The 11,046-nt window shown below is 41.5% G+C and overlaps 1 protein-coding gene across 3 annotated transcripts; it reads right to left on the bottom strand.

Moving 5' to 3' along the window:
* Nucleotides 1–5,038: 5,038 nt before the first annotated feature.
* On the bottom strand, nt 5,039–9,778 carry omgb (oligodendrocyte myelin glycoprotein b). 3 transcript variants are annotated; one of them, XM_044140968.1, is made up of 2 exons: nt 9,221–9,307; nt 5,039–8,710 (listed from the first exon to the last, which is right to left on the bottom strand). In XM_044140968.1, the coding sequence occupies exons 1-2, from the start codon at nt 9,226–9,228 to the stop codon at nt 7,327–7,329; spliced, it is 1,392 nt and encodes a 463-aa protein (XP_043996903.1). In that variant the 5' UTR covers nt 9,229–9,307; the 3' UTR covers nt 5,039–7,326. The 3 variants fall into 3 exon arrangements, with proteins under 3 accessions (XP_043996903.1, XP_043996900.1, XP_043996901.1); XM_044140965.1 differs by lacking the exon at nt 9,221–9,307 and adding an exon at nt 8,879–9,175; XM_044140966.1 differs by having other exon boundaries at nt 5,040–8,713; nt 9,221–9,778.
* Between the last annotated feature and the right edge of the window lie 1,268 nt (nt 9,779–11,046).

Consider the following 11,046-nt stretch of genomic DNA (forward strand, 5'->3'; position numbering starts at 1 on the left):
TTTTTTTTTTTTACAAAAGGGAGGATTATTTTATAAGTTTCCCAAATATGTGTTCAACTGCATTTGCTATTTTCCAAGTGGGCACTTCAGAACCCGGACACTCTGAAGTCTCAAACCCTCAGTCTGACTTTCTGTTTATAGGAGCGAATATTCTCCGGCCGAAACATTTTTAAACATCTCACCGAGGCTAAGAATGGTAAGCAAGCCTCTCAGGGCAACCAGCTAAAGTGGTGCTCTCTGTCTCCTGCCTCATTCCTTGTTTTAAACCAGTCCCCCCTCCAACCCCTCCTCTCCCTTGTTTCATTTTTGCTCTCTTCTTTTCCCTAACTAGCTGCCACAATACATTCTCTCAGTTGCCAACCACTTCCCATTCTGCAACCACTGACCTTAACACTGACCTTCCCTTGTCTGTGCCATTGAGATGAGAAGGAGAGATACCACAACCTCACCCTCCCACCACTCACCCACCCACAACACCACCACGCTGCAGGGTTGAATTTTGCCTGTCTCATCAGTCTTTCCTGCAGCTGGAGAATGGTTTGTTTTTCTTTTTTTTTCTTTCAGATTCCAGCACTTTTCTCTTCTTTTCTTTCTTTTTTTTTTTGCTTTTTGGCTGATCAGTGGCCAGACAGAAAAACACGGCTCTTGGCTCAAAGAGATATCGAGCTTTGGCATATAGACCAAGGCTGTCAATACAGATTAGGTTGATCAGATAAAGTTTATCTGCAGCATTTGAGCGTCCTTTGGTTGGGTACCAGCTTAATTCCGGGGCCACAATTGATAATGTGACCCGAGGATCAAAGCGGATCGAAATTCGGGCCATTGTTTTAGCCAGGAGCGGACCACGGTGGCCTTGTCAAAGGTAAGTCACTTTGTGTATCATTGTGCATGTAGCACAATAGCTCTGGTCTGTGATAACAGGAATTACAAGAGGTGCACCATGGCTCTGCAGGTTCATGGCGGTTTAGTGAAAACTTTCAGAATTTGTCTCATCTACAAATAATCTTTCATGTGAGCTACTAGACTTAAAAAAAAATTATTCAAGGAGCATTTAAAACTAAACCAAGTTCGTCTGAAGATTTAAAGTAAATGTCTTAAATTTTATAGTAGAAATGCAAAGTACAAAGAAGAATCTCAAAGCTACTCTTTTCAATTTTCCATTGCATAGTTTTTTGGGGTTTTTTGTCTTTTAGACATTTTTAGTAACATTTTTCATGTTGAATATAACAAGCCTACAAGTTTCCAAAAGTAAACGATCAAAGATTTTAATGAATGCTCTTTATCTTTCGAATGTTTTTGATTACCTCCGTCTGCAACCGACCTAACTTTAAGAGTTTTGGTTAGTTAGCTGTGGAGGGTTGTTTGTGCTTCAGACTCAAAAACCTCTGTATGACTTACTGTATGTTTGACTTCAACCTTCAATGCTAAACAATGTCAGTCACCACAAGAGGGCACTTGGAGCATGTGTATGCAGCAGCAGCAGCAGCAGCTCTAATTACATATCTTTGCCCTGTTCTACTGTTGTGTTTTCACTGGTGCACAGATTGGAAGCTAATCCAGGTTCACTGAGTCCACAGTGGCCTCTCTCACACACGGTAAGGACAACGTGCATTCTTCTGATTGCAGAATGACGAGTCGAGTTGCTGGAGTTTTTTCTTTTTTATTCTTTTTCTAGAGTCTTTAGTCTTGTTTCTCTTGTATTACATCTCAGAGAAGGTGTACAGTTGCAGGGAACCAGCAAACTCTGCAGAGGAGACAGCTTTGCATCTTACAGAAACAGCAGAGAATCGACCTGTCTGCAACAAAGATGTTCAGAGCTTAAAACGCCCCTTGCCCTCGCACAATGACTGCATGTGTTATCAGAGTAATACGTGCCTTTTTAAAGTCTGTCCGTGCACAATAGTCGGAGAAAAAGTGAGGAGGGAAATTAAATGCTCAAGAACACAAGAGGGCAGTACAAAGAAGTACACCGAGAGTGAGTCTTATTGGATGTGGCTGGAAGTGAGAGGGAAACACACTGAAAACAAGCTCGGGTGGTGAGATGAAGAGGGGAGGCATGGCAGCAGTAAATGATGCTCGCCCTCTACACCTTGTCAGTTATTAGGAGAAGCCAGAGGAGAAAGCTGACATTACTTTGTGCTGTCTACAGAGAAAATAATTGGCTTGCAGGCCAGCTTGCTGGCACCTAAAGCATTTCGAAGTGATGTTGCAAAGTTGCACACCAGAAAAAAAAAAAAAAAAGGGCAGGTGGAAAAAAATAAATAAAAAATACATGCGCATTATGTGCCACGCAAAAGTTTGGGTATTGTTGAGTTCTGCTTCTGCTGATTTCAAAACGTGACAAAAGAAATGACATGCCCTTTAACTGGCATGCAGCTACGCCAAGTAAGAAGTGACACATTTATTTTATTATATGTGCAAATTTGGAGTGAGAAGAAGAAAAAAAACAGCAAATGCAAAAGTTTGGATCCCTCTCCCCCCAATAGGTTTGAGCTTAAAGAAGTTGTAGACTTCAGACTTTACTGTGATTTCCAGGGCTGCAGCTGGTTCACATTCATTTAATGTGGGCATTTTGTGCAAGGCCATTAAAAACTTTCCAATGTGAATGTGTTTTTCCCAAGTTTTTAATCTATCCATTTCTGCTGTTTCATTTACATATCACAATAAAAATGAAATAAATAACATCTGAAAAGTAGGCTGTAAAAAAATAAAATAAACAAAAACAAGAAGTACAAATACAACCAGTCAACTTCAGGTGGCTCTTTTTTCATATTTTGTTAAAAGGGTGAGTTTTAGCAGTTTGTTCAATTGAGAACTTTTCTGCATTCTCAACTGGTATCAGAAGCAAAGTCGACCCAAGGCATAAGTAACCAGAGTTGCTGTTTGGTCCCTTTAAGCCAAAAGCAAATAAACTCCCACAAAAATTCATATCTCAAAATGTAAGCTTCTTCATAAATGTATTATAGGTGTGCTTACTTTTAAATTTGCTCTGAAACTTAATGAATATTTTTCCGGAATTAAAAATTATTTTGCCGTCAAATGAACTGACAACATTCTAAAAATACAATCATTTAAAGTTGCTAGATATAATTGTTATTATTCAGCTAAAGCAGTTATTTATTCTTGTCTGTGCTGAAGTCTCATTCCATGTCACACTAACTGCAAAAATGTTTGTCAACGGCAATAAACTTCTGTAATTATTGTTGCGGCTGTAAGAATAGCTAAGCAAGCTTCATTTGTCCTCCGGCGTCCTCTGAGTCTGACATCAGACATGACTAACAAACTAAATAAGTAACTCAGTAAGTTGGCTCCAGATTTTATTTCCTGCTGTTTTTTTTTTTATTATTATTATTTTTTTATTTTTAGAAAACAATGAGAAAAAAAATTATTTTATGGTCAGGGAACTTCCAATCTGAGATCTGGTCATTTTAATTGCTTATAGTAATTTTTGAAACAAGGGGAAACAGATGTGTTTAAAAACACAGTGCACAGAGCAATCAAGATGGAACCATTTAAAAGAGATTTTGGGGTTAGGGTTGGTGACTGGTGGGTGTGGTCTTTACAGGAACTGGGCCACAAGTCAAATTCTGCTCAGGTCCCATGTAATTTGGGACTGGCTCATAAAGCATCATCTAAGTAAATTTAATGAACTGAGAAGGCAAACAGCGTTAGAGCGATTTTAACAAAAAGAAAGGAAACAGAATGGAGAGATATCAAGCAAAAAATGCCTCTGCAACAAGCACAAGGCAGATCGACTTGGACTTGAGCTGCAGTCTTACTCACAGGAGACATTTCACCGGCTGAAGGGGGGGGGGGGGGAAGACCAGCAAACATTAAAAGCCAGCAACTACAACTACAATTCCCACAATTGTTGCCCATCTAGAGGTGTGAGCTGAAGATGTCACCATGTCCTGTCCTGCACATCATTAAAAAAATTTCTTCAACAAAGCTGTGCTCTTGGTGACCCAGGGAGATGATGGGAGGAAACTAAGAGAAGAAAAACTTTAAAAATAAAAATAAAAATTAGCACCCTATTTTTTTTCCCAGATTTTATCTTATTTGTACAAAACAACAGATGTGACATTTTTTACTAAACGGTATAAAAAAAGATTTCTTTTTGTTCCATTATTGAACTGTAGTAAACGTACAACACAAAGCACATGTTCTGTAATTTCTATGTCTTATTTCCCAGACGTATTCATAGAAATCGATGTTTTTCAGGCTTGATTTCAGATCTGTAACTAGACAGGGAATAACTATAGCAATATCAAATATGATAAACGATTAACAAGTTTTCCATTTCATTCTTTGACTGGTCACCTGCTCTTCAGACTCACATCTTTCTCCGCCCTCCAGGAAGATTCCCCCTTCCACTGTAAAAGGTGCTTTACTTTTGATATTTTATCCCATTTCTTCCATTTAGGGTGTAGGTGCCTCTTCTTGCTGACTCATTTTGCTGCTTTAACTGTGCCATCTATATTTTGATCATGGTTTACTTATTTGCACTCTGATACCTTCATGCATTGAGAGCCTCGTGACCCCTTGTAAAAGGATGCAAATGGTCGAATGTAAGGAAAATGTTGTTTGACCAGACAAAGATCTTTTTAGGTTGAAGCGATTGACAATAAATTACCTGCAGGCATGAAATCCTGAAGAAAAAGGATATCCTTTTTAGGTGAGTTATTTTAATCTCTAACAATGCATCATGTTTTTGCTTAATTTTTACACAATATATATCAGATTATATATAGAAAAGGCTTCAAAAATAATCACTCTTATTGTTTGACATTGCCAATAAATGGCATCTTAAATGTGCTGCAGATACTCAGAAGAGTCTCTGCAGCTGCTGAGTCTAAAGCAGAAAAAAATAACTTAAAGTTCTTCTCCCAAACTTCCTTTATTGCGCATTTTAAAAGTCTTGCAGCGTTCTAAAAAGAAACAAAAAAGAAAACTACACTGTTTATTCAGCAGCTATGGACAAAATCCAACAACAATCAGAGAGTTTTGATTGCTTTAAGCGTAAGTTTTATTAGAGATTGCAGAACCTTGAAGAAGAAGTCACCAAAACAAACTTCTAAATTCTCTGGCACCGGTTCTTCTTTTAGTTCATCAAATGCAGCCCGCTGTACGGTGTTGAATACCTTATTATTCTGGCAAGTTATGCGTCTTTATGCCAATAACATGAAATTGTAAAAAAAAAAAAAAAAGAAAAAAAAGAAAAAAGCTGCAGAGTGGTGCATCACAGCTGTTTAATGCAATCAGGAGGATTTGAATATCTTAGCATTCTACGGGAAAAGAAAAAAAACAAAAACAAATTGTAATCTCTACGCTTTAATGCTCTGCAGTAAAACACCAGGAAGTTTGCATTCCCCAAACGTTCAGTCGCCATGCAGATGATTTTCACTAGCGTCAGTGAATCATGAAGGACAGTTAAGTCTAAGATGTGATCAAAATACGCAAGAGGCGCTCTGCACTCGCTGTTCATTAGATATATTGTCCACTTGTTTACCCTCTGTTCGACAGAGTCTCTGTTGCTTCCTGTTAAGCTCGTGTCGTTACAAATGTATACATCCTGTCCAGGGAGATGTTGGCTCCTGCACAGAAAGCTCACAATGAGTTAGCAGAATCACACAAAAACAGGGACTGGGGACGTCCGCACAAATTCGGTTTTGATTAAAAGAGAACGCTGCATTTGTTAAAAAGCTAAGAAAAAAAATGTGGGTTTCAGAAAGCAAAATAAAACTTGCAATTAAAAATGAAATAAGTGAGAAAATTACAAATGACACTGAACATCCATTGTGAACCGCAGGTGTAACAAAAAAAAAGCTTTTCAGGCAGCGTTGGCAGAAAGTCAAAGAAGGATTCAGCTGCACAACAAGCTGTTTGCTGAATGTATAGTGCCATCATGTGCTTAACTTCATTCATTACATTCATTGTTGTGTTTTTCCTCCCAAATGTTCAAGAAGAGTCTTTTAAAAGAAGCAGCTTTACAAATATTGCGCCATTTTTTAATTTTTATTTTAATAAAAAAATTAAAAAAAAGCTTTTATGTCCATGGCGTAAAGGCTGAAGAGTGCCAAGAGAGGATTGCTGCTTAAAATGTGGAAGGAAAGAGCATTTGAGAGAGGGCCTGTCTTTTGGAAGAAAAAACAAAAAAACAAAACAAAGAACGGGGAGGGATCATCAGAGGAGATCAGGGCTTTATCTGTGTAAAATTGCAAAGACCGAGAAGCATTCATTCCAAACAGAACTAATGAGGCTGAAAAGTTGATGCAGATTGGCTGCGAACTCTCGGCCCTCTCACATTAATTTTCTGGTGATACTCCGCTTGGGCTTCTAAACACTCCCATCATTAAAGGTACTCCAGACACAAACAAGAACAACAACAACAACAAAACAACACCTCCGAACTATTACAAGTTTCACAGACTCCACATTGACTTTCAGAGCTTTGTGGACAATTATCTAAATTGTAAATTGTCTGTTGAACGAATTGCAACAATTTTTAAGATAGTTCCTAAATGAGACTCTGAGAGCGAATGATGGGAAGTTACCGTCAGCCTCTCGTTAGCAAAACCATTTCAAACACAACATCGGTGGCGTCATACGGATGGTACGTTGCTGTAAAGGCACAGTTCCAGTTGGCAAGACATGCTTTGGATCAGTAAATGTGACCTTATGCAGCGCCGTGTATAATTATTCACACATCTTTAAGTGGTTCACATTTTCTCGCTTTCTAGGGTTGATGTTGTTTTGAAGACAGAAGTTCTTTGTTTTTGTGAAGAGGAAGGAAAAATACCAGATTTTTAACAGTGAACACGTGCAAATTTGGCCAGGTTTTTGCTTGGGAAAACGTCTAAAGACCATGCATCCATCTTTCTCTCTACCTTTCAACCATGTAAAATCCTAATGAAATACTCTGAAGTTTTTCAGTTGTAACATAGCAGATGATAAGAGTTTTCATAAGCCGCTGCACCTCGATGTTTGTTTGAATCATTGTGTGTCAGTCTCCAAAATAATGCCACACACACAGATTGGAGTTCCATGAAGGATGGTGTCAAATGTTGAGGCAATAACATGAAGAGATGAACACCCCATTTTCACATTTTCTAAAAATCCATTTTGCTGGCATTAGTGTGAATCCAAAACAAGTGGTTAAAGACATAATTTCTATTTTCTTTTCTTTTCTTTTTTTTTTTACTATCTAAACTTTCTCTGGAGACATGACTTCTGTGGATGCAACAACTGTTCCAGTATCATCTCTCTTGTGCTTTATTACTTTTATTATTATTTTTTGCTTTAAATTCACATTTCGCCGCAAACTCTTCACACCGTCCGCCAGATGACTTGAGGCAAAACGAGAGGGAAAAGCCACAAGTTGTGAAGGAAACCAAACCAGGAGAAGGTTGGGCTGCTGTTTCTGATGCCTCCGGAAGGCAACTGATTCTGTCTCCTGACGCTTCTGGTGCGTAGAGTGGCTGTCCTCTTTGTTTGGGTGGAGGAGGCCTCCGTTATAAAGAATCGATCGGTGGCCAGCTCCTCGCCGTTTCCCTTGGATGTGTCGGTAATGAGACTTTTGTCAGAGAAATGGGATGCGTCTGCGGTGTGGAGCGGGGCTGAGGAGGAAGCTTCCTTTGTGCCTAAGGTGAGATGATCTATGTCCTCTCGGCTGCCGGTTCTAGCCAGGTGATTAATCGTTAAGGTGGAAATGCTGATGGCTGTTTCCGTGAAGGCATCGTGCCCCATGTTTAGAGACTCCCTGCGGGTTTGGGGCGTGCTTTGCTGAGCGGAGACGGACCAGTACCACCGCGTGACGCTGTCTTCAGGCGACACCGAGCTCAGATCTGAGGCCCCGACTGCCAGAGGAGGCAGAACAAAGGAGCCAAAGTGCAAACCTCCAGTCCTGCTGGAGTGCGTCACTCCACACACAGGCTGGGTGTAGCAGGGGCAGCCGAGGACAAGCGCCGAGGTGCTCTGAGTCCAAGAAAGCAAGTAGTCGACCTCATGAAGGTGGCAAGCCCAAGGGTTGCTACCCAGAGTGACGACTCTAAGTGAAACCATCTTGTCCAAAACTCCAAAGGGCAGTGAGGAGAAGCGGTTAGAGTGTAGGTAGAAGTGGGTTAACTTTGGGAGTCGGTCAAGAGAGCCCGGCAGCACCTTCAGAAGCATGTTGTGGGATAGATCGACACTCTCCAGGTGCGCAGGCAGGTTGGTGGGCAAAGTATAGAAGTGATTTTTGCTGAGGTTGAGCATCCGCAGCTCAGGCATTGTGTTGTTGATGAAGACGGCCCTCTCTACCTTGTTGCCCGAGAGGTCGAGGGTCTTCAGGTTCCAGTGGTAGACCGTGTCGTTCTTGTCCAGCAGCTGGATGTGGTTGGACGAGGCGTGGAGCTCCCAGAGGGAGCGAGGCAGGCCTCTGGGAAGGCGGCTCAGCCTGTTGTGGGACACATCCAGGACGCGGAGGTGGGTGTACGAGGCGAGCCTGTCGTCCAGATGGACGAGCCGGTTGTGGGACAAGTTGAGGGAGAGGATGTTGTGCTGCAAGCCGTCGGGGAGCTCTCTCAGGCTCCTCCGGAAACAGTCCACCTCTCTGTGGCTGCGGCTGCAGGAGCACACGGAGGGGCACACGGCCAGGACGCGGAGCCCGAGCCACAGCACGAGCACCAGCTCCAGGAAGGCCTCATTAAGAAACGACTTCAACATTACTGGCCTGCTGGGGGTTAAAAAAACAAAAGACAGAAAGAAAAAGTGAGAAAAATGTCGGCGTATAAGAAAGCTGAATGAGCAAAGACATGCTGAACTACCTCTCACGTATGCAGCATAGTGCCTGCATTATGCCCTTTTTTTTATATATATATACAAGCGAATAACACCAGACCTGAACTGTAGTGAGGATTTTTCGACTACATTGTAGAATACCATCCATCAGAAAGGAGGACAAATCCCTGCAGTCATTTTCCCTGGCATCAGTTTGTGTTCACTCATCAGTGGTTGTCAGTGGAGTCAGTCCCATGCTCTCAGAGGAGGAAAACTAGTCCAATAGATGGGTTTTGGTAACGACTCCACAGAGGACTCATGCATGAGCTGGTCCAAAGGCAGGCAAAGACACAGCCGACAAGATACTGCAGTGTTGTTGTTTTTTTCTTTTTCTCCCTTTCGCCCTGGGTGTGGCTAAATGTATGTGCAAGAAGAAGAGCCTTCAAATATGTTTAGAACTCACCTCCTCATCTTATCATTCCAGTCACTTTTTCTCTCCTCCTTTTTGCCGCTCAGCACCTCTTCTCTCTCCTCTCTGCTGCTTTCAAGCTCGGGACCAGCTGGCGCTCTGCTGAAGGTGAATTTTTTTTTTTCCTCCCTCCCACCCCACACCTTCTCTCCTCTGTATGGCTATCTTAGTATTTGACCCCTTCAAACTTGTACGGTGCAGGTGTTCTGCCCTAAACTCGCGTGCAGTTCAGTCCCTCTTCTCCTCCCTGTGCAAGCTGAGAGTTTACTACTGCATCTTATGGATCTTTTGGGTTGGCTCGATCAGGCACTGCAGGCGCTGGATTTACTGTGTGCAGTGGAAGTGAGAGGGGAGGGGTGGCGTGTTAGCAGGGAGAAGTATTGGGAAGGAGAAATGGAGCGCATAATGGAGGGGCTCTGTGCATACACGGATCCCCACTTGGGAAACTCCTTAGTCCCTTTTAAATCTCTCAGCTTTAAAGATCCACTCCTGTGTCCCAAAGAACAACTACTGTTCAGTTTGGTTTAACTGGCTGTTTGTGTTTAAAATAAAGACTGTTATCAGTTATCTGCTCAATATAAATCATCCCCCTCTAAAGAACCCCCCTCCCCTGTACAAGTCGATGAAGTGCTGTAATTGGCTGTAAATGTAGAGGCTGCCACAAAAAGCCTCAAGATTTATTGCAGAGGACTCTCCTCCTCTGCAGCATCCCACCTGTCATCAGCAATATGGCCAACTCTCCATCTTGCACTGCATTGCTGCACTTCTGCCTCCCGGTTACACCAGGCTCGGCTACAACGCCTTGCGAAAGTTTTCACACCCTTTTAACTTTTTTTTTTTCTTTTTTTTTTAAGTAGTATTTTTTTCCTGTTTTACATTTTCTCATTTTCCAGTCAAACCTCTGTGGGTGTTTTGATGTGATTTTAGGTGACAGGCACGCAGCAAGGCGCAATTATGAAGTGGGAGGAGAACAAAATGGATTTTCTGTCTTTACAGAAACAAAATCAGAAAGTTGTGGCGCGCGTTTGTGTTCAGGCAACTTGAGTAAACAATTTGAAAACTGGAAGGTTTTTTTTTTTCATTTGGGACAATGTCCGTATCTAAAAAATGAACGCCGTGCTTGTTACTCTGTCACAGTAGCTCGAGCCTTAGTCACACTGGATATGGAGTGTCTGTAAACAGCAATTTGGAGTTTTTCCACAGTTTCTCATTCGGATATACATCTAGGCTTTGACTGGGCCATTCTATCATTTCGATATTCTTTGACCTAATCCATACTCTTGAATCTTTGACTTCAGGGTTGATGCCCTGTTAAAAGTTGACCCTTCACCTACCTCGAGTGTTTCGCAGGGTGCTGATTTTCTTAATTTTGGGAAATCTGCGAAGACTTACGTGAGAAACCAATCCTCTTTACATCTCCAAAGGTCTGGAAATTGGCCACTGTCTCTGGTGGAAAAAATGGAGACAGTGGTAGACTGATGTATGCAGTTAGCAATAGTTATTCAACTTTTGCGCTATTTGGTGACTTTTCAGACAAAAAAAATAAATTAAAAAATCTAATTTGGAATCCCAGTTGGTGTACATGTACCTAAAAGTACTTTGCCTCATTTTGCTCCATCCAAATTCAGAGCAATTTCATTCCCACTGAAGAAAAGAACCTCCACAGTGTGATGCTACCACTACTACTATAAAGTTCAATTTGTGTAAGACCATTTAAAGCTATTCAAATCAATCTCCCATCTAAAATGATGGAGTCATTTGAGTTATTATATCATGGAAAGTACGTAAATGCAATGGCGTCTTTGGGTCTAACGTGTCAA

This window comes from Gambusia affinis, linkage group LG15 (genome assembly GCF_019740435.1).
Source record: "Gambusia affinis linkage group LG15, SWU_Gaff_1.0, whole genome shotgun sequence".
In the NCBI taxonomy this organism is placed as follows: Eukaryota; Metazoa; Chordata; class Actinopteri; order Cyprinodontiformes; family Poeciliidae; genus Gambusia; species Gambusia affinis.

What these genes read in the sequence shown, in the direction of transcription:
- omgb (XM_044140965.1), bottom strand. Translation starts at nt 8,922, where the DNA reads ATGGTATTCTACAATGTAGTCGAAAAATCCTCACTACAGTTCAG. An exon ending in AAATCCTCACTACAGTTCAG is followed by an intron (nt 8,711 to 8,878) that starts GTCTGGTGTTAT and finishes AACCCCCAGCAG; the next exon opens with GCCAGTAATGTTGAAGTCGT.